The 23,422-nt window shown below is 45.1% G+C and overlaps 1 protein-coding gene and 1 non-coding gene across 3 annotated transcripts in view; both read left to right on the top strand.

Moving 5' to 3' along the window:
• LOC128412750 (galactosylgalactosylxylosylprotein 3-beta-glucuronosyltransferase 1-like) overlaps positions 1–19,191 on the top strand; it is a 65,388-nt gene extending 46,197 nt beyond the window's left edge. For both annotated transcript variants that reach the window (XM_053386074.1, XM_053386073.1), the window contains 5 exons: positions 390–534; positions 694–1,229; positions 4,403–4,699; positions 5,818–5,924; positions 16,462–19,191. In XM_053386074.1, coding sequence (XP_053242049.1) covers positions 423–534; positions 694–1,229; positions 4,403–4,699; positions 5,818–5,904 — 1,032 coding nt within the window. In that variant the 5' untranslated portion in view covers positions 390–422 and the 3' untranslated portion in view covers positions 5,905–5,924; positions 16,462–19,191. The remainder of the gene's footprint in view (positions 1–389; positions 535–693; positions 1,230–4,402; positions 4,700–5,817; positions 5,925–16,461) is intronic.
• Positions 2,234–2,310, top strand: TRNAN-AUU (transfer RNA asparagine (anticodon AUU)). The gene has a single exon. It is a non-coding gene; the product is annotated as a tRNA-Asn (tRNA).
• Positions 19,192–23,422: the final 4,231 nt, after the last annotated feature.

The following is a 23,422-nucleotide window of genomic DNA, read 5'->3' as shown; positions in this document are numbered from 1 at the left end:
CGCTCCGCTGCGCTCCCCAGGATTCGGGCTGCAGGCTGCTGTCCGCAAGCCTTGGGAGCCCGGCGGGAACTCCCGCGTGCTCCCAAGGCTTGCGGATTGCTTCCTGAAGCCTGGAGAGCGAGAGGGGTCGGTGCGCACCAACCCCTCTCTCTCTCCAGGCTTCAGCGAAAGCCTGCATTCGCCCCATAGGACGTACACACATTTCCCCTTCATTTTTGGAGGGGGAAAAGTGCATCCTATAGGGCAAAAAATACAGTAAGTAATGCTATTATTCCGACGAGTATATAATTATTAAAAAAGAATTATAATTTTACAAGTGTATTCCAAGTGTCATTATATTTATCCATACACTTTTATATCTCCCCCCACCACTTTGTTCTGAAATGTAGGGAGATGCCCGGACAGTGGGACATCTCTGCAGCATGCTGAGGAGACGTAACCTTCTCACTACACTTCTGATTGCTTTGCCATGGGGGCTTCTTCTTACATTGTGGCATCAGTACCCAACTACCCGCTACCTCAGCATTCTGAGAAGTAAGTGTACCTGGCCCAACCTTACAAAGAGCTTCTTTTTCCCCCATAGCAATTACAATGCTCGGGGATAATTAAAATACAAATGTGAATGTGATGAAGGTCTTGGTGGCACTGCAGTGGGTGTTTTATGATTTATTCTCTCTATTCAACTTGCCTTAGAGGAAACAGATGAAAACGTGACGGCCAAATCTCTCTTCAATAATAGCACATCGCTCACAAGGGAGGATGGACTCTCATCATGTGCTCGGCAGCCGGCTGTTGGGGCAGCTCCAAAAATAATCCGGAGCTATGTGTACTCCAGGCCTCCTCCGTGGTCAGAGGCTCTGCCTTCCATCTTTGTGATCACCCCTACCTACAGCCGGCCAGTGCAGAAGGCTGAGCTGACCCGTCTGGCCAATACTTTCCTCCACGTGCAGAACCTCCACTGGGTGGTGGTGGAAGACGCTCCCAGAAGGACCAACCTAGTATCCAATCTGCTGGAGAAGACAGGGATCAATTTTACGCACCTGAACGTTGAGACTCCTAAGAGTCTGAAGAACCCTTCCTGGCTCCCATCTCACAAACCGAGGGGCACGTTGCAGAGGAATCTTGGACTGCATTGGTTGAGGGAGAATTTCGGCACTACACCCCCTCCAGAGGGTGTGGTCTACTTTGCTGATGATGACAACACCTACAGCCTAGAGCTCTTTGAAGAGGTATGAGACTCGAGTTTAGGGTGGTTTCATCTTTGGGGTCCATGATTTAGGCACATTGGTTGAGTGCATTGCCTAGCCATAGTGGACAGCGTTATTTGGGTGGATAGGAAGAGATGCCAGCCATATGACAAATGAGAGGTGCTGGAGCTCAGTGGAAGAGCACTTGTTTTTAATCCCAAAGGTCCCAGATTGGATCCCCTGCATGTCTAAAATAAAAGATAGGCCTGTATGAAATCCTCAAGAGCTTCAGCCAGTCATTGTAAACAACAGTTAGCTAACTCTTGACAAAGTACCTCACTAAGGACTCCTGGTTATGCTTAGCAGTCATGGAATAAGAAGTGAGGTCCTCTTGTGGATCAGTAAGCAGAGAGTAGGAATAAATGGTCCATCCAATGGATGGATGTAGAAAGTGGAGGCCCGCCCCCAAGGATCAGTAATGGGCCTTGTGCTTTTTAACTTGTTCATAATTGATCAAGGTGAGCAGTAAGGTAATCCAGTTTGCTGCTGACACTAAACTGTTCAGGGTCATTAAAACAAGAAAAGGATTTTCTACAATAAAATAGACGGACCTCTCCAAACTGAGTGAATGAGTGTCAAAATGGCAAATGTAAATCATTGTAAACAACCTTAAAGTGAAGTACAAAATCTGAATTTCATGTGCATGCTTATGGTATCTTAGCTGGCAGTGACAGACCTTCGGTTTCTACTCCCAGTTTGCAGCAGCTGTGCAAAGGCAAGTTTCATGCTAGGGGCCATTAGGAAGGGAATTGAAAATAAAACTGCCAATAGAAAGAATATCATGAAACAAATCTACCGCACAGCCAAATTTGGAATACTGTGTACAGTGGTTCTGGTCATCTCACCTCCCAAAGGATATTGTAGAGTTGGGAAAGGTTCAGGAAACGGCAACCAGAATGATCGAGGGGATGGAGAAACTCCTCTGTGTAGAAAGGTTAATATACTTGGGGCTTTTTAATTTAGAGAACAGGCAACAGGATAGAAGTACCCCGAAGGGTAGCTCAGTCAGTAGAGCATGAGACTATTAATCTCAGGGCCGTGGGTTCGAGTCCCACGTTGGGCAAAAGATTCCTGGACTCTACAAATCTGTGATGCTGTGTAGTGCATAAGATTGTGTATGTTGTAGAGAAACCGGTTAGAGAATAAAATCCACACCTCCCTCAAAACACTAGACCTCATGGTCATCCAGTGAAGTTTAAGATAGGAAGACAAAAGAAAATAATTATTCACACAGTTCAGCTATGGAACTTACTCCTATAAGGGGTAGTAATAGTTACCAACTACCCTTTTTAAAATAGGGACAGGGGTGGTGCTGTGAGTTAAACCACAGAGCCTAGGGCTTGCCAATCAGAAAGTCGGCGGTTCGAATCCCCGTGACAGGGTGAGCTCCCGTTGTTTGGCCCCAGCTCCTGCCCACCTAGCAGTTCGAAAGCACAAAGTGCAAGTAGATAAATAGGTACCGCTCCGGCGGGAAGGTAAACGGCGTTTCCATGCACTGCTCTGGTTCGCCAGAAGCGGCTTAGTCATGCTGGCCACATGACCCGGAAGCTGGATACTGGCTCCCTCGGCCAATAAAGTGAGATGAGCGCCACAACCCCAGAGTCGGCCACGACTGGACCTAATGGTCAGGGGTCCCTTTACCTTTACCTTACCCTTTTTAAAGAGGATTGGGCAAACTAATGGATGATCAGGCTATCAGTGGCTACTCACTACGATGGTTAGCTCCATAGTCAGAGGTAGTAATGCTCCTGAATACCAGTTGCTGGAAACCTTAGCAGAGGAGAGTGGTCCTGTGCTCAGGTCCTACGTACAGACTTCTCATGGGCACCTGGTTGGCACCTGAGAGCAAGATGCTGGCCTAGATGGACCACTGGCCTCATCCACCTTCATCCTCCTCCTCATTTTATTTGTATGCTGCCTTTCCATAGTTAAAACCATGTTCAAGGCAGCTTACAACATGAAAAGATTTACATAATTCAGAGCTGTTCCACCAGGCCTTTGGTCAGGGCACAGCCTGACTCCCTCCTTTAGCAATCTCCACAGAACCTTAGCTTAATGGTTGCCAACAATTTGATTTTAATTAATTTTTATAATGAAATGTTTTTAGAATATTGTACTATTTTATTGGTATCTGAAGAAGTGTGCATGCACACGAAAGCTCATACCAAGAACTAACTTAGTTGGTCTTTAAGGTGCTACTGGAAAGAAAATTTTTATTTTATTTTATTGTTGTTAGCCGACCTGAGCCTGGCTTCGGCTGGGGAGGGCGGGATATAAATAAAATTTATTATTATTTATTATTATTATTATTAATTCCAAACATTTGTTGTTTAGTCATTTAGTTGTGTCCGACTCTTCGTGACCCCATGGACCAGAGCACGCCAGGCACTCCTGTCTTCCACTGCCTCCCGCAGTTTAGTCAAACTCATGCTGGTAGCTTCGAGAACACTGTCCAACCATCTCATCCTCTGTTGTCCCCTTCTCCTTGTGCCCTCCATCTTCCCCAACATCAGGGAGTCTTATCTTCTCATGAGGTGGCCAAAGTATTGGAGCCTCAGCTTCAAGATCTGTCCTTCCAGTGAGCACTCAGAGCTGATTTCCTTAAGAATGGATAGGTTTGATCTTCTTGCAGCCCATGGGACTCTCAAGAGTCTCCTCCAGCACCATAATTCAAAAGCATCAATGCTTTGGTGATCGGCCTTCTTTATGGTACAGCTCTCACTTCCATACATCACTAAATTCCAAACACAGCCAAATTTAAATGATTTCCAAGTAAATCATAATAAGATCTAAAAATAAAGGTGCAAGAACTATCATCAATCACAACCATCAGTTGCAATCCTTTGCACACTGCCGCCCATTGAACACAATGGGGCATATTTCTGAGTAAGCACGAAGTGTAGGCTGCAACCCTAGCCCCAGTTACTTGGGTGCATACCCCCATTGGATTCAATGGGATTTATTTCCAAGTAGACATGGTTAGGATTGTGCTGTTTGTGCTACCATTTTTTACAAAGCTATTGCTGTGCTCATTAACCTGTCGGGCTTTTCAGAAGGTGGGTGCATAGAAGGGAAGTCGGAGGAATCAAAGGGGAACACTCGAGGAATTCTCAGAGGAACGGCCATCACAATTTTGTTTTCTTTCTGACAAGCAGATGCGCTACACAAAGAAGGTGTCCGTCTGGCCAGTCGCCTTTGCCGGGGGCCTCAGGTACGAGTCCCCAAAGGTGAGCCCGGCAGGCAAAGTGGTGGGCTGGAAGGTCGTGTTCGACCCTAACCGGCCCTTTGCCATCGACATGGCTGGCTTTGCCATCAGCCTCAGGCTGATCCTGGAGAAGCCTCAGGCCACTTTCAAGCTGGACGGAGTGAAAGAAGGTTACCAAGAAACTAGTCTGCTGAAGGATCTGGTTACAATGGATGGATTGGAGCCCAGAGCCGCCAACTGCACAAAGGTTAGCATGGCCTGAATGTTTGCGCAGCAGCCTTCCCCCCACCCCCTGCCATCCACTTCCACTCTGGAAGGTGCCTCTCATCAGAGATTAGGCAGGCCAAAGGTATATTATGGGGAGCACATCCAGTTCTGTTGTATTGGGCACAGAGCTTCTGGGGTACCACAGATGGTGCCATAACTATAACAGCCAATGGAAGGTGGGGGGGAGGACCGGATTTAGCGTCACCCACAGGGGTGCCACTGAAATTTGAGACACCAAGGTCTGCCACGGGGTAGGCACCCACTGCTGAGTGTTTCCAACATGTTTTAGCATCTTACTGCAATGAACATTAACGTTTTACTGATATTTTATGTAATGTCTTATGGCTCAACATTCTGTGGCTACGGAGCGTGCTTAGTCTTCATTTGGGGTGTTCCCAAACACTGGGGTTCTGCCAAGCCCTCCACTCCCCCTCCCTCTTGTGTAAATATGGGGGTTGTTTGGTTACAAAGGGATCAGTGCTCATGGAATTGTTCGTTGGTTTGTTTCATAAAATTTATATCCTGCTTGATTGTAAAAAACAAACAAAACCCACCTCAAAGCAGTTTACAGAAAGATAAGCAATAAAATAAAATTACAAGCCTAATTTAAGTACACAATTAAAAAACTGAAACAGATTAAAATTACCTCAACTCAAATGAATCCCACATTAGTAGGAGTGATTGTTATTTAATTGATTTTGTTTTTTGCGAAATCCTGTTTCATCGTTTAAAACAGAAGGTTATTGCTTTGTTTTATCTTTTGATTTAATTATTTACTTGGTGTTTTTATCTTATATTTTATTCTGTGAACCGCCCTGAGATCTTGTGACAAAGGGCGGAATATACATTTAATTCATTAATAGAAAGAGCAGTATCAACATACCCTTCCAACAAGGCTTGCAGCTCCTATCGATGTATACATGTTCCAGAGATTCTTCTGTTCAGACAGAAGTATACTGGGGTACATGGGGTACCATGGTATGGTACCACAGATGTATATGTTCCAGAGGCTTCATGGATGGCTGCCTTGCATATTTGCCAATATTTGCCTTCAGGTTCAGCCATGACATCCTAATAAGGTGCACATTCTCTCCGTAGGTCTTGGTCTGGCACACGAGGACAGAAAGACCAACACTGGTTAATGAAGGCAAACGCGGATTCACAGATCCAAGGGTGGAGGTGTAATCGGGAAATCACCTTATTCTGTAAGTATTTGCATGCATGGGCATATCCAAAGGGGGGGGCAGGGTGTCGGGAGTTTGGCTTACACTCGAGTAGGATCCTGGCAGAGACACATGCCCGACTGGCATGTTCTCTCCCTCCTGGTCGATTGTTCGGGAGCTTCAAAAGCTTTCTTCTGCCCGAACATCACAGCGACCAATGCCAACCAACACCGGCACACTTAGGGATCCACAGAGTCTTCGCAGCATTGCATGACAGAACTCAGCAACTCAGCATGTTGGCTGATCTACTTTATTTACATATAAACACACACAGAGCACTGCAACATGGCTCCCTCTCTCTCTAGTATCAGACAGCAAAGAGGAAAAAGAACAAAGGACAATAGTCCCACTTCACGGAACACAGGAACACAAACATCCTGTCTCCATCACTTCCCACTCTGTGGAGTCAAAACATATACCGTCATGTGAAAGACAAAAATCCCATGACTGCAATCATGGAGCAGGAATTCTAACACAGGGAAGTGCAGCTGCCCCACCCTAAATCAATAAAAATACATAGCTAACTAAGGTTCTGCCCCCTCCCTCCCAACAAAAATCCTGGCTACGCCCATGTTTGCGTGTGTCTGTACTTCATTGTGGGCTTGTGAATAGCTCTCCTGAATAACTTACATGTAGGATGCAGAACCTGAAAACATTAAGATATTTCAGTCATCCTAACTATCTTTGACAGCCACATTCACACCATAAATTTAAAGCACTATGATACAGCCATGGCTTCCCTCAAATAATTCTGGGAGCTGTAGTTTGTTAAGGGTGCTGAGAGTTTTTAGGAGACCCCTGTATTCCCCTCACAAAACTCCAGTTCCCAGAGTTCCCTGTGAAGAGGAATTGGCTGTTAAACCACTCTGGGAATTTTTGACCTGGGAAGGAAACAGAGGTCTCCTAACAAAATCTACAACTCTTTAGAGAAAGTTGTGGCAGTTTAAAGTGGTATTCATAGTGCTTTACATGTATGGCATTAATGTGTCCTAACTTACTGGAACTCAGGGCCTTTGCAGATGCCATAATGATTTGTGCTCATGATGATATTTGGGCAATTCTACAGGATCCTACTTCCATGCCCTCTAGCTTCTGCAGAAACCCTGTAATTTTTTTTAAAACTGAAAATGTTGCTGGGTTTTTGTTTGTTTTTCATCCCGTCATTGTTGTTCTATAGCACAAGAGTGCCCTTCCAAGTGGTAATGTTGGAGAAGCACTGCAGAACAGTTAATAAAGCAGAATGATCCAGTACAAATGCAGCATTAATGTACCATTTTGGGGACAATGACATATTGCAAAATATACCGCAGGGGGGGGGAAACCCAAATTGCCTAGTCTGGAGTGGCCCTGACTCAGCCCATGATAGGAACAACCTCTGGTACAGATTCTAATAAAGTGTTTGGCTGTGTAAATAAGAGTCAGGGCAGTCTCCAGGGCATAGGCAATGGTTAATTTAGTCTTGCAAAGGTTTTCCTTTAGCTATGTATGTCACGTAAACACAGTTCATGCCGCAAGGGACCTCCTTGAAATGAATTCTACATCACAGCATTAGGTTCAGCCGGTGGAATGGACTTGGAAGGCAAAGGTAGGGAAGGCTTGATTTCCTTTAATAGTCAAACTTGCCCAAAGGCAAGAATCTGAAACCACCTATATGCAGCACTGCAGCATAAATACTTCTTTGTTCTCCAAAATATTAGCTTCTTTGTGGTTTTTAGGTTTTTTTACAAAAAAAAGAAGAGACGATTTGTTGAGAAAATCCTAGTTTAGCTATCTTTGCGAAGTGAAACGATAAAGCCCTCTTGGCCCGGACACGACCAAGTTTGTTACCCTCAGGCAGCGCCATCATAGCCTGGCAGAGGTCAGGGACTACAAATCTGATCCTGGCTTCACAGAAAAGACATATTGTAAAACCTTTGGAGCAGCGTAACAAAGTGAGGGGAATTAGTATCTGCTGACGACTCCGAAACACGGCTTTTCAGGGACTGAGGCTTCTGTTCCGGTTAATTCCAACAGGATTTATGTCAGAGTTTCTGAAAGACGGTGCCCTAATTCTCTGTGCATATAAAAATGGGTTGTTGTCCATCTTGGGCTTGGCTTGTAGATTAAAGAGGGAAAGCAGCGTGGAAAAAAATATGACCTGAATTGGGAGCCAAACTAAATGCTGAGTGTGGAACATAAGAAGTCAGGCTGCTTGTCCATCCAGCCCAATCTTGTCTACTCTGACTGGAATGGCTCCCAGGCAGATTACATTAATGTCACCTGCTCCTTTTAACTTCAGTGCTGGGGTCTGCAGTGGGCTTGCCACAGAAAACAGCAGCCACATGTTTACCTTTTCTCCCTCCAGAACACCTAGTGTGAATGTTTTAATCTTATGTATCTTTGTCTATCTCTGTCTACCTCTGTCTATATGCAGATAGAGAAATAGATACAGGTCTAGCTATCTTTATATCTCTGTCTCTCTATCTTTATGCACACATTACCATTTACTTCGGCTCCATTGTGCTCCCACCACTGGTGTGTGAAGCCGCGTACGCGTGATGCTTGCCACAATCCATATCTGTCCTGTAGCTTCTTGAGAATTGCCGCTGTTTGATGGGTTTGCTCTCAGCTTCTGTCTGATTTGAAAACACCAGCCATTGTTAAGGTGTGTGCATTTCAGGTGTCTGTCAAACACGTGCAGATGGCAGCACATGCACGGATGGTGGTTTCATTGAAAAGGAGTTCAGGGCAGGTTGCAGGTCAGAGAAATGAATCAGGTAATGTGCATCGGGTGAAGACACCCCGGCTCCTCTCTGGTGTGTACAGCAATGTAAACATGTGGTTTATGACACAGCAGAGGGAAGACATCTCCCTGCATTTTATGCCACTAATGTGTGAACAGTCTATATATCTCTCTCTCCTGTTGTGCCAGAATTTTTAGAAACCAAGAAGTATTTTAATTTTTAAATGCGTAATTTGTGAGTTTTGACCCATCACACCAATAACAATAACAACAACAACAACAACAATTTATTTATACCCCGTCCATCTGGCTGGGTTTCCCTGGCCACTCAACAGAATTAAAAGCACAACAGAACATCAAACATTAAAAGCTTCCCTAAACAGGGCTGCCTTCAGATGTCTTCTAAAAGCAAGATAGTTGTTTACAGTGGTATCTCGGGTTAAGAACTTAATTCGTTCTGGAGGTCTGTTCTTAACCTGAAACTGTTCTTAACCTGAGGTACCACTTTAGCTAATGGGGCCTCCCGCTGCCGCCGCACCACCGCTGCGCGATTTCTGTTCTTATCCTGAAGGAAAGTTCTTAACCCGAGGTACTATTTCTGGGTTAGCGGAGTCTGTAACCTGAAGCGTCTGTAACCCGAGGTACCACTCTATTTCCTTGACATCTGATGGGAGGGCGTTCCACAGGGCAGGTGCCACTACAGATTCAAAATGGCGTCTGATGTAGAAATGATGGTGAAAGCTGCCACCCCCACCTCAGGAAACCTGATGCTGCATTTGGCAACGATATCAAGAGGCAGCCAAACCTATGCCCACGGAGGGGGCAAAGTCACACCAAAGTGATGTTCCAGACTTCCATCTTGAATCAAAATGGGGGCAACATCTGAACTTTGACAAAGATCTCTGCCCCCACTTTGTAACCATTGTGCTTTTAATTCTCAGTGACAATATATTGATAGGCATTGAAGCACACAGGGAACGAACAGACAAGCCATTTTTCAAAATACATGGTAGATACTAATACATTTTCTAGACTGCCTTTCAAATCAAAGCGTACTTGCACAACATTCAGTTAAAATAACATTATAAAATATGACCAGGGAAAAAACAGCAACGCCGCAGGTAATGCAACATAAAATCACTTCAAATTCAAATCTAAGGGGTTTTTTTCTTTGAAAAGCAAAGTATTGAATAAATATATATTTATCATTATTCATTCGCCAGGAGCTGGAAAGATAGCAGTGTGGGCACCTGTGAGCTTCCCTGGGAAGAGCTTTCCACAGATGAAGCCCCACCACCACAAAGGCCCTCTGCCTGGTCAACATCTGTCACACTTCATTCAGCAGGAACACCTCAAGAGCTGCCTGTGGAAATGAATGGCCTTAGGGTTCTGTGGATATGGGATAGTACCCATGAAAGATATTTAAAATCATTTTAAAAAAGTTTCTCCCTTCTGTTGCCTTTCTCCTCACCTCCTTTCCATATACTGAACAGTTCTGGATGTTGTTTCAAGTTTTTGAAAATTCATTATTAATTACTGCTACGAAAAGATGAGTGCTTCTCCCTGCATAAGTCATCCTATAGCCCTCTAAAAAAACAACACAAGGAGTAAAAGGCTACCCATTCCCCATGGCAAATATACCCTATTTCAGAAATACTTTGTTGTTGTCGTTTAGTCATATCCGACTCTCCGTGACCCCATGGACCAGAGCACACCAGGCACTCCTGTCTTCCACTGCTTCCCGCAGTTTGGTCAAACTCATGTTCGTAGCTTCGAGAACACTGTCCAACCATCTCGTCCTCTGTCGTCCCCTTCTCCTTCTGCCCTCCATCTTTCCCAACATCAGGGTCTTTTCCAGGGACTCTTCTCTTCTCATGAGGTGGCCAAAGTATTGGAGCCTCAGCTTCAGGATCCGTCCTTCCAGTGAGCACTCAGGGCTGATTTCCTTCAGAATGGATAGGTTTGATCTTCTTGCAGTCCATGGGACTCTCAAGAGTCTCCTCCAGCACCATAATTCAAATGCATCAATTCTTCAGCGATCAGCCTTCTTTATGGTCCAGCTCTCACTTGTCTTACTTTAAAAAGAAGAAGAAGAAGATTGATTCCTTCCCCATCTCTCTTTGGGTGGTGTATGTCGGGATTCAAGCCAGAAGAGCCTCCAGCTCTTCTCTTAGTCCAGAGGAATTTGGCCACCCTCCAGGTGCCCGGCTTGAATCCTTGTTTACCTCCCCTGCCAGCGCCTGCCGGCAAGATCAAGGGAGGTCTCTTCGGCGATTCTCCTCAACGTGAAGGAGAACACACCACTCCTCCCCCACTCCTCTCCCAGGGAGGGGGAAAGAGACAGACAGAAATATATCTACATGTCTTTATTCCTGTCTTTCACCAGTACAGAGAAACATGTCTGCACACTCTGATTCCCAGTGCAGAGAGAGAATAAACTCCACCCATGTACTTCCAGTACAGGGTCATGTGCTGCTCTGAGGTAACATCCGGCTCTCAGAGCACTTTACAGACTGTGCCTGGTTCCCACGGTACAATCCAATATCACCCACATCCTGTTTACCATTCCAGCCACCTGGTGCTTGCTTCTGCATTGCTCCTTTTTCGTAACATCCTCCCCCAAAAGAATCAATGCGTGTTGCAGCAAGCAAAGCATGATCCAGAGAAGAAAACAAACAGTTGTTATACACATAACACTCCCCTGTTGTTTCAGTTCCACCCTTGGAACTCCCCGCCACTGGTTTCCCCAGTGTACCTCTCTGGTTGTCTGGTTTCCAAGGAATGAGTGCATCTGCATTACCTTGGCTAGCAACTCTCTGTTGTGTCTTTGTCTCTGACTTAGACACAGCTCCAACCTGTCCTCGGTTGTTTACAACAGCAACACATGCAACAGCTATGTTTGCAAACTCTTTTGAGTACCTCTTGGGTGGTTGACCCTTTGTAACTCTCTCAGACCTACGTATGAGGTGCTGATCCTCTCTGCTCACTGGTCCAGTCTCAGGACTCTTTGGAGAACTAGTTCCAATGGTAAACAGTGGTTCATCCTTCAGTTGTGAAGGCCTATCTATTGTGTGAGACTTCCTCTCAATGACTGTGACAACTGAGCTCTCCGAGCTATCAGTGTCATCACTTTCTGTACAGCTGAAATCAGTGAAATCATCATCATCTGAATCGTCCTCAGTGGGAAATGTGTGTACTATCACTCTCTCCTGTTCAGGAGCACTCTCTAGAAATAATGTGAGAATCACCTGACCAGATTCAGACAAAATTACTCTGTAGAGACCCTTTTCATACCCCACAAAAATGCCTCTGGCATTCTTTACTCCACCTGGAGCTTCTGTTCTCACATGAGACCCAAAAACCTTGAAATGGGCAACAGAAGGTTTTCTGTGGAACAGTTTCTCAAAAGGAGAACTTCCCAACTCTTTTGAAACCTTTCTCACTTTCGTATAACAGAACGACATTAGAGACTCGGCCCAGTACTCATGTGGCAGATGTGAACTTAGCAATTGCGCTTCCATCCCCTTTTGCAATTCTTTGTTCACCCGTACACAGACACCCCTGTTCCACGCTTCCGCTGAAACAGCAACCTTGTGTCTTATTCTCTTCTTCTGCAGGAACCTTTGGAAATCCTGTAAAAGAAAAATCTGCTTCTCATCTGTGAATAGACAATCAATGTTAGCATCATGCATACTCTTAACTTTGTCACAAAACTCCTGAAACCTCTCCAAGGCTTCCTGTGGCTTTCGCAACACATAAACCCAGACATAGTTAGAGAAATGATCCACACACACAAGATAATATCTTGCATTGCCTCTAGATGGTTCTAGAGGACCAATCACATCAGCATACACCCGCTGAAATGCTCTGTTGACTCCGGTCTTCTTCTTGCTCACACCTGCAAGAGAAACTAGGTTAGACACAGATGAATTACATTCCATGTAATCACTTTGTGCAAAAGTCAACAAATAAAGTCCATCCTTCTCCCTGGCTGAAAGAAATAACTCTCCATCTTTGTAGATCTTGCAGCTCTCAGCATCGTAGGACAGTTTCAGTCCTCTCTTTGCAATCTGCGAAACACTCAGCAGATTGAACTTCAATTCAGGAACCAAGTAAACATTGTTTATTGTCAAGTCCAGACTCTTAAGATAGACAGTCCCCACGCCGGCCGCTTCTAGCTCCTGACCATTGGCCTGTGTCACAGTGAAGCTTTGCTTCTTAAACGTTGAAAAGAGTCCTCTGTGTGGGGACATATGAACCGTCGCTGCAGTGTCGATAATAAACGCGTTCCCAACATCTGGCGTGGTTCCTTTCGCCATCAAAGCCTTTGCAGGTTCCACCATAGGCTTGGTATGACCTTTGCCTGACGCCTCAGGCTTTGCTGAGCGGCCCTTCGCTCCTTTTGGCTGACGTGGCTTCTTACAGTTCCGCTGAAGATGCCCAGCCTGTCCACAATTGTAGCATCGGACAGCGTTCAAAGCTACAGCTTCCTTTCCAGTAGCCTCATCAGTGGGGGAAATAGAACTCCGTTCCTCCCTCCCCCTGTCCTTTTCTTCCAGTGCAGCATGCCGGCTGTGTTCTTCTAGAACCACGGCACTCAGGGGCACTCCCCCCTTCTTGGCATCCATGCTGAATCCAAGGGTCAGCTTTACACTCAATCTCAAGCCAGCTTTCACTTTCCAAGCCAGTAAAACTCCAAAAGTCTCTGTTTACTGCTTCACTGGCAGGCTTGCCTTTGGGCTGTTTTTTCAAAACCCTTGCACAGCTGCGCTGATACACTTTCGATTTCCCAGGCTCTTTCCCAGCCATTCAGTAACTGGCAGACGTTGCCTAGCAACCTGCTCAGGACGGAACTCCTTATCTAAACCACAGGAATTCCTGGTATGCAAGCTTGCTCTTTCAGAGCTTGTTTTTCAAACGCAGCTTGTGAACCAGAAATTAAATCTTTCTGCGTTCATTCTCTCTTGCCCGAAATGCAGTATGCTCCCCCTTCTCCAGCACTAAAGTGAAGATCACTTTGTTCTTTGTAAGCCAGGAACCTACCTGCCGTCTACAAAATATTAATACCTACTTCAGAGCTCATCCTGCACTTCATTTTAGACAGATAGACAGACAGACAGACAGACAGACAGATATCAGAAAACTGCAACAAGAACAAGCAAAGTCAGTCCACCACAGACATCTTGGTTTGTACAAAGTCAAGTTTTTCACTTTGTGTGTGTATAGAAATGCTGCTGTTGTTTTTTCTCTCTCTCTCCCCCCCCTGCAATTCTCTGCTGCCTCCTGGGCCAACCACACATACACAGATTGCAGTGTCTCGTGGAAAAGCTTGATTTAGCCTAGCAACTGTCTGCATCTCTCTAGGGAGATCTTCCTCTCACTTTGGGAACCCCGAGGCTAAATGGTCAATTTGCAAGATGTTCTTCAGCTGTAGGATTGAAAATACTCATTTGTGCTGTTGCAACCCTCAAAAATGCCCTCCAGAAGAATAAAAAAGATGACTGTGGTTGCTTTTTGGGGGGTTATATAATAAGCCCCCACAATAACAAGGAGTGGGGGGGTTGCTTTTCTCCCTCCTTTCTTGCTGTTTTATGCAGCTGCTCTGTCTCCATTCTACATCACTGATGTAAAAAGCTTGTTTCCGCCTGCAGCAAGCATATGTCTTAGAGCTGCCTCCAAGTCGCCAGTTAATTTTCTCTCTCCCCTCCCATCTCCCGCTTTTCTAGGAGACTGGATGGCATAAATAACTATCCTTAACCATGGAAGTAAAAGATAGTTGCTTACAATCCTCTTTATAATACAACTTCTTCAGATCTGGGAAAAAAATAAAATGTTCAAGCACAGGTGTGGTTCCCCCCCCCCCCACCTAGCTAAATTCTTCAACCCACTGGGCACAATTTAGCACAGACTTAAGCAAGCTTAACTCCCCTAAAATAAATTGGCTTGAGTACGCTTGGCCCTGCGCTGGATTGTGACAGGCAGAGGGAGGCATCCAAACCTACTCAAGGGCAAACACTATTGAAATTAATAAAACTGGGATTCCTACTCATTTTCTGTGGGTCTTGCATCAGAGCCAGTGTGTTGTAGTGAGGATAGTCATTGATCTGCCTTCCAGGAGATCTGGGTTCAAATCCCTGCTCAGCTGGGCAACTTGCCTGTAACTTTGGATCCATTCCAAACGGTTGGGAAGGAAGTGCAAAGAAGTGTGATGAATGAGGAAATATTCCCTTGGGATTGTTACACCACTGCCATCTTGAAAAGCCCAAATCCATCTGAATAATCCATTTCCCTTCAGTGCTGTGATAAACGTCCTCCACAATATATGTATTAGTTTCAGAAACATGATGTTTGGTTTCCTGGCTAACTCCATAAAGCTGGAAGAAAGAAGCAGAGCAAATTATAACACTTCAGTCACATCCATCCCATACGTTGAAAGCATTTCTTATATCACTTTAACAGTCATGGCTTCCCCTCAAAGAATGCTGGGAACTGTAGTGACCTTATTATACCTGTCACTTTCTCTCAGCTGAACCTGCTTCACAGGGTTGTTGTGAGGATAAGTAAATACTGGAGGAAGACCATTTTTTCTGAAGCCCTGAAGCCCTCGAAGGAAGGATGGAGTGAAAATGTAATTAAAAATAATATTATTACAGCCATGAAATTAGTTCCAAGGTCACTTCGAGCTTGCCTTTCCTAAATGATAGCTCTCCCCCCTGTGTGAGACATTGTTTTTGAAAATGGATCAAAAGAAGTTTCATAAGAATAAGTATAAAAGATGCACGCAATCCAGTTTGGGAGGTGGGTGAGTCAGCTGTTGCAACAATGCGAAACCTTGTAGGCTAAAGTTACCAGACGTCCCCGTTTCCCGGGGACAGTGCCTGGATTTGTGAATAAGTCCCCGGGCAAATTCCATCCCTGGAATGTCCCCGGATTTCATCTAATGTCCCAGGAAACGCAGCAGCGGCAGTCTCAGCAGCCCGGAGCAGTTGTCTCTGGCTGGCTTCAAGAGCTGCTTGGAAGTCTCCATATGATGGTGGTGCAGGGGCTCTAAAATGCAGCTTCTGGGCTGCCTCCACCTTCTCTGACCCCAGCAACTAAGCTGTGAAGAGAGGCTTCATGCTGCCTATCGGCACAGCCTCTCAACTACTTGCGTGCAAGCAGGAGCAGGGCAGGGATCTCTCAGCTGTGAAGGGAGGCTTCACGCTGCCTATCAGAGCTTGCATGCAAGCAGCCGGAGGCAGGGATCTCTCAGTTAGGCAACGGGAAGCCTCCCTTCCCATCTGAGGGATCCCCGCCCCCTCCTGCTTGCATGCAAGTAGGAATGGGATTGAGGCTGCTCTGATGGGAAGGGAGGCATCGCGGTGCCCAAGCCTCGCCACCGCCACTCTTGGCCCTCCTTCTCCGCCTTCCATGCACAACGCACCACGCATCGCTTCCCTACCACCACCACCACCGAAGAACCAACAATTCAGGGGCTGCCCAGGCTCATGGAAAAAAGAGATAGAAGCCTCAGAGGAAGGGGAAATTTGGTGGTTGAGGTCAAGGCGGTGGCCGCCCCTCTGCCACCGCCTTCTCTGCAGCATCAACGTCCTGAACATGTAGTATTTATTTGATTGATTGATTGAAGTGTCCCTGGATTCATTGGGGGGGAAATCTGGTAACCTTATCGTAAGCAGAGATTCTACTGCGTTGATGCAAGGTGTTCTTTGACAATGATCTGGTTGACTATGTCCTAAGACATGCTGAGTACCTAATCACATTTCTTTAAAAATCCCCCCTCCCTTGTTTGTTTTGCAGGTAGCAACTGTTCTCATCTCTACACTTGCTCAGCAGCAAACTGATGCAGCAATGAAGAATAACATCCTACTTGTGTTCATAGCTACCAGCTTCCCACGTCCCGAAAGCCATGAAAGAAAGACAGAAAGACTGAAAGGAAGGGAATGTGGAACCCCAAGTCCAGTTGCTTTGTACAATGGCCATTCATCTTGCAGCTAGGAGAAATTGTTTCTGCGTTTGTATTTATTTCTTGAAGGACTTTTAAAAAATATAAATGTGTGTGTATGTGTGCATGCGCATGCATGCGCGCACACACACACACCCCTTCCAGGGCAAGGGAAGAAGAACCAGGCTTTCACTCTGGACAAAGCTCTTTCTGGTAACTTCGCATCCTGATTTTTGAAGCTCTGCATTGTGAAGCAATGGGATGAGGGCTTCTGCAAATCTGCTCCATGCCACAGCAGTTCAAAAGGAGGCCGTCCCTGCAATGGGAACAATGGAATATGCCAACATCACTTTGGGGGAAGAGAAGCCCTCAGAGTAGCTTAAAGCCTCATTCAATCTGAGGGGTTTGCCCCCCAGAAGAATGCGGTAGGGCAGTTCATGCTTGGAGGTACATGTGGTTCATTCTTTGGCTTTGTTGAGTTCTGCATCAGTTCCCTTTACAGTGGTACCTCTGGTTAAATACGCTTGAGGTTACAGACGCTTCAGGTTACAGACTTCGCTAACCCAGAAATAGTACCTCGGGTTAAGAACTTTGCTTCAGGATGAGAACAGAAATCACGCTGCAGCGGCGTGGTGGCAGCAGGAGGCCCCATTAGCTAAAGTGGTGCTTCAGGTTAAGAACAGTTTCAGGTTAAGAACAGACCTCCAGAACGAATTAAGTACTTAACCTGAGGTACCACTGTATATAAGATCCAAAGTGACACACATGGTTCCAGCCATCTCCAGTTCCTCTTGGATCGGAATGATAAACTGAGCTAGAAAGTGGGTCCATTGAACCCAAGAGCCTCATTGTTCCAGTTTGCATGTCACAGTAAACCATAGGTAATGGTTTGCTGTGAATGCACAAAGGGGGCTGTTTCTCCTCCCCACTAGTGTATGAAGAAAACAAACCATGATCCCTTGTTTAGTGCTATATCTGAACCAGGGAGGATGGCTTGGTTTGCTGCAACAAACCATGATCAGTAAGCCAAGAAGAAGCCTTGGGTACAGAGCATGATTTATTGGGAGTGAAACAAACCATGGTCCCTGGTTCAGATGTAATGCTAAGCCAGTGAATGTGCTTTGTTACTTGTCACTGAAAGCTGGGAGGGGCAAACTGGCTAAGACCAGCATGTGCACAGGAAACTATTAACTATGGTTTACCATGATGTGTGAATGACACCATTGTCTAAAACCTATCAGGATAAAATCCTTGTGTGCGGTATTATTTGGCTAAATCTTTTTCACAGGAGAAGATGCTCTGATTCCAGAGCTTCCCTCTCCTTCTTCAAGTGGGTGAAATCCTGGCTAATAGCTAGGCAGGGGCTTCATGAAATTCCATGGCTGGGAGTGTGATACTGCAATAGGTGGACTTTTGGTTAGATACAGCTGGTCAGTTATTCTATTCTTGTGGCTTTGTAGAACTATTACACATTCTGGAACTGTCGGTGCACTCGCATGATCAAACTCAACTCATTTCCTGTCCGGACAGCTATGAACTCCAACAAAACCAACATGTTTGGAGTGAGCAGAGAGCATTCAGCCATACTGAGCCATTGACTCCAAGCTTTAAATACATGTGATGGTGGCAAAAAATGCAGCATCACCCAGAAACAAGACTTGGAACCACTGGGGAGGGAAATGACTACTGAAAACAGAAATATTCATCCATTATGAGTGTTAAAGGGAAACAAATCACCTACAAGTAATTTCTTATATTTGTAATTGGAAAAGTATTGTCAGCACATGAATAAGGTATGGGGCCAATGTAGAGTCAAAGAAACAAAGAATCGATGGACCCAAATACCTGAAAAGGTAGAATGACATGATAGCACAAATGTTTGTTTCTGTGGTGGGCTGTGCTCACAAAAGCCCACTGCTGGTGTTTTTACATATGTGTGGAAATTCTCACACTCAAGAATTAGAAGGACACTTTTTTTAGCAACTGAGCCACCCCTAAAAATGATTCAGAAATGGCAGAATACCGATTTGTTTCTTAGCTTGTTTGTAACATGGGTCTTTTCTGCCTATGCCATTTATATCAACCTGGGTCGCCTGGCGTGTTTTATGGAAAATATACTTTCCCCCCCCCCTGCTCTTCTGAATCTCAATAGGGAATAACCAATTTTATACTCTCCGTTGAAATGTCATATATATTTCATGCTCGCTGCATTACGGGGGGGGGGGGGGAGAGAAGTGGTGTCTTAAATTAGCAAAATAATTAGAATCACAGTAATGAGGAAAGTATAATTTAAAGGAGAAAGAGGCTATGTGGGAGTTAAGGTTGGCAGGAAAGGTTTGTCAAGCTTTTTGATTCCCTTGCCAGCTGCTGCTTCTGTGGGAAATCATGGAGGTCACCTCATTATAGAACAAAGAGAATCCTGGGAAATCTCAGAGAACATTAGCTGTAGAAAATATTTGAAGACTGGGGACTAGGGCCCATACTGAACCTCTAGCATTAAGACCAAGCCACTTTTGTTCTTTTCACTGAGAGAAGGATGAGGTCCAACTGAGAAGAGAAATTATATGAACTTGGCACCTCTTTAAGGTGTGTTTTTTCTTCCTGTCAGGTCTACTGCTGTGCTTTTGAGGGCCAATTTATATGTGGGGAAGCTATACAATGTTGCATCAAGCAAGTGACCCCACACTACGCAGGGCATTTCCCCCATGACTTTCCTTGTTGTAAATAGTCCAGTTTGGGAGCAAGGCTGGAAGATTGGGCTTGTCATGCAAGATCTCCAAATACACTTTAAATGCACAACATGAATTTGGTGGCATACGATTGAATCCCATCTGAAACTACTGATAATCTGGAATCCCCCCCCCCCGAATGCCTTTCTTAATTGTTTTGCAAAATTGCAATTGCTTTGCTAAATAACAGCCTTTAGCAGGGGCAAGGAAGGAACTGATCCAGACTGCCCAGACTTCCCCAGTGGCCTGCCAACCCCCCGACCCAATTTTCCACATCCCCCATCATCCAATTATTCAAGCTTCACCTATCATTGCGTTGTGTGCAGGAATAGTTTAAAACTTTGCTGTAACCCTTTCAAGCCCCTACTGTGCCTCCCCAGTAAAGAGAGCCAGCGTGGTGTAGTGGTTAAGAACGGTAGACTCGTAATCTGGTGAACCGGGTTCGCGTCTCCGCTCCTCCACATGCAGCTGCTGGGTGACCTTAGGCCAGTCACACTTCTCTGAAGTCTCTCAGCCCCACTCACCTCACAGAGTGTTTGTTGTGGGGGAGGAAGGGAAAGGAGAATGTTAGCCACTTTGAGACTCCTTAGGGTAGTGATAAAGCGGGATATCAAATCCAAACTCTTCTTCTCCTCTTCTTCTTCTGAGCTCAAGCTTGCAGGCAATAGAGGAAGGAAGGGCAGTCATGGTTAATGGTGGTAGAAAGACCCCCTTTCTAAATGTGACCAGGTTTTCCACTGTGGTTGCCAACTTTTTTTTTACTGGCCTGCAGCTATGACTTTAAGAGCAGCTTGATATGCAAAAAGAAAAAGAAAAAAGTAGCAGCAATCTTATTCTTTTAAAATCATACCAGGGAAAGCTTCATCAGTTAAATTTCTGTGTGTCACGTTGTTGCTAGCAACAAGAGTTGGGTAACTACATTGCATATCCTGTGCCTTCTTATCTGCTCCTAAGCATGCTTAGTCAGGTCAAGCCCCATTGAATTGGATAGGACTCACTTCCTAGCTGGTATGCACAGAAGTGTCACTGCCATCTAGGAACCTAGGAACCAAACAAACGCCTGTGTTGCAAAGAGAACATCAGCAATATCTAAGCAACATGATGACCATGTACATACGCAATAGACAATCTTTATAGAATTCCTTCAAACCATAATAAGTACAAAATGAAATCTGTTAGTAGCAGTGACTACATTATTATATGAGCACTGTTCCACAGCATTTGATATTTTCATTTATATGCATTCATTCGAAATAAGATGGAGTATGTACTCTTTTTCATTACTGTTTGTATTATAGTTTATAATTTTTGTAAAGTGATATGTCATGCAGGTCATTGTCTGTAAAATTTTATTTTCAGTTATGAAGTAATTCTATATCCTCCCACCACGCTGATGAAGAATTTTACGAAACAGTAGTCAATATCCGGAATCACTGTTCAGTGTTGGGCCTCATATTTGCTGAATACACAAAGCTTCACAGCTTGTCTTTCATCATACAAAGTCTGGTGGTACCTTGCTTCATTTAAGGATTTTCAGAGACTTTTAGATTAAAGATTTCATTTTGTACTTATTATGGTTTGAAGGAATTCTATAAAGATTGTCTATTGCGTATGTACATGGTCATCGTGTTATCTAGGAACTAGTAGCAGTCTCCGGCTGTCACAGGCCATCCTGGTAAAATACACGCCTTACTTTGCAAAAGGTCTCAGCCCCTGCATTTCCACACATGGTTAGAAAGATTCCTGTCTGAATCTCCAGAAAGCCACTTCCTGTCAGACTAGATGAGCCAGCGCCAGCTTCCTGCTTCCTGCTTCTTGGGGACTGTTTGCCTATCCAGAGGCTACTGAAACAAAAATGCAGAAAGTGGAATGCTGGTAGGATTGTGTGTGAAGAGTGTGAAGTAGAGCTTTCAGGAAGGACTTCAGGATTCCTGTCAAGGATGGCTCTCCAGATGTTGTGGGACTACAACTCCCATCGTGCCTGGCCATTGGCCAAGCTGGCTGGGAGTTGGGATTCAGAAACATCTGGTGTGTTGCAGGTTCCCTGCTCCTGATGGCAGCCTTCTGTTGAGCCACAGATCGAAGAAGGACATAGCTTGAGGGCATGCCTTTGAAATGTTCTGGCAGCTGGATAAATAACTTCCAAAGGTCCCACTTAATACAGAGCCCTCACCTGCGTTGCATATGTGGAGAGACAGGCCAGCTTCCAGAAAATGAAAATAAATGGGACAGAGTTTGTGGCATCTTTGACCTTGCCTTGTGATGAGGAGATGTAATTGACCAGCAGAACTGTATGAGGTAAGGTCGCATCCAAACCATACAATTAAAACCCTGTTATACTACTTTAACAGCCATGGCTTCTTCCCAGAGACTCATGGGAACTGTGGTTACATTAGAATATAAAACAAGTCTCCTGGATCAAGCCAATGGCACATCTAGAGAGCCAGTGTGGTGTAGTGGTTAAGAGCAGTAGTCCCGTAATCTGGGGAACCGGGTTCGCGTCTCCGCTCCTCCACATGCAGCTGCTGGGTGACCTTGGACTAGTCACACTTCTCTGAAGTCTCTCGGCCCCACTCACCTCACAGAGTGTTTGTTGTGGTGGAGGAAGGGAAAGGAGAATGTTGGCCGCTTTGAGACTCCTTCGGGTAGTGATAAAGCGGGATATCAAATCCAAACTCCTCCTCTTCTTCTTCTAGTCCAACATTTTATTCTCACAGTAGCCAACCGGGACCACCAAACAGCATTCAGGAGCTTTGCTGCCCCAGTACGTAGTTTGTTAAGGGATGCTGAAAATTGTAGCTCTATGAGGGGTCTTCTAACAACTCTCAGCACGCTTATCAAGGGTTCTTTGGGGGAATACATGGCAGCTGAAGTGGTATAAGAGTGTTTTAAATATATGGTATAGGTGTGACCTTGTAACAGGTATGCTATAGACCAGCAGAAGGATGCTTTCAGAACTAACAGAGAAAGGTCCTTTGAGAAGAGTGAGTTGTTTGTAAAGAGCTGTGAAGAAAGGCTTCAAGCAGGCTTTGTGGCATCTCATTGGGACCAGTGGTGTAGTCCTTGAATTTCATGAATGACATTAACCTTCTGTATTGTCAAAGCAAAAATGAAAACAACCGCGGTGTTAACAAGAGAAAGAGAGGAAATGTCAACGAAGTCGTTTTGTGATGTTTGTTTATGATGGTGGGCACTTGGCTATTATTAAACATGCTATGAAAACAGCACATGGAGATAACTTGTATCAAGGGCGGACTTTGGTAATCTTTTGCAATATGGCACCCTGTGCGAAGCCAAAATTTGGTGCCTCCAAATGGATCTTTTTCAATGATGGATGTTCTTAATTTTGCAGCCTCTCAGCTTGGTGCCCTGTGCAGCGGCTGCCCACACTGCCCAAAATCAGACGCTGCTGATAACTCATCTTCCCTTCAGTAAAGAGGCTTTTCAAAGGAGAACTTCCACTGGTGGTGATGTCAGGGCAAGACTTTGGGGGCAGAATGTAGGTCCCAACCATCAGGTGACGTCCAAATTGCAGCAGAACTTGCCTACCACATTTTGAAGTATATAGTGCACATTACTACCTAAAAAAGGAGGCTCATGTAAGACCTTTCATCTCAGAGTCTAAAATGGCTTAATTAGACCACTGGCCGTTTCCAATAAAAGTTTTATTTGTAAGAGAGAACACTGTACAGAGTGCTTATAGTATTTGCTTTGTTTTACAATGTTAGGAAAACACATTTCTAGCAAACAGGCACTCCTTCCATAGACAGGAAAGTCCCGAAAGAGGGACTTGTGAAGGGCCCCACAAGGTCACTTACCCAGTTTCAACTAACACTCCAGAGATACACACTCTCTGTCTAGGCCTCTCTAGTTCTCCGTCAATTCCAACTGCACACTGGAGTTCATAGGATCTTAGAGTTGGAAGGGACCCTGAGGGTCATCTAGTCCAACCGCCTGCAATGCAGGAATCTCAGCTAAAGCATCCATGACAGATGACCATCCGACCTCTGTTTGAAAACCTCAAAGAAAGGAGAGTCCACTGCTGAACAGCTCTTACTGTCAGAAAGCTTTTCTGTATGTTTAGTCG

Source organism: Podarcis raffonei, chromosome 4, assembly GCF_027172205.1.
Source record: "Podarcis raffonei isolate rPodRaf1 chromosome 4, rPodRaf1.pri, whole genome shotgun sequence".
NCBI lineage: Eukaryota > Metazoa > Chordata > Lepidosauria > Squamata > Lacertidae > Podarcis > Podarcis raffonei.
This window is presented reverse-complemented; position numbering and strand designations above follow the sequence as displayed.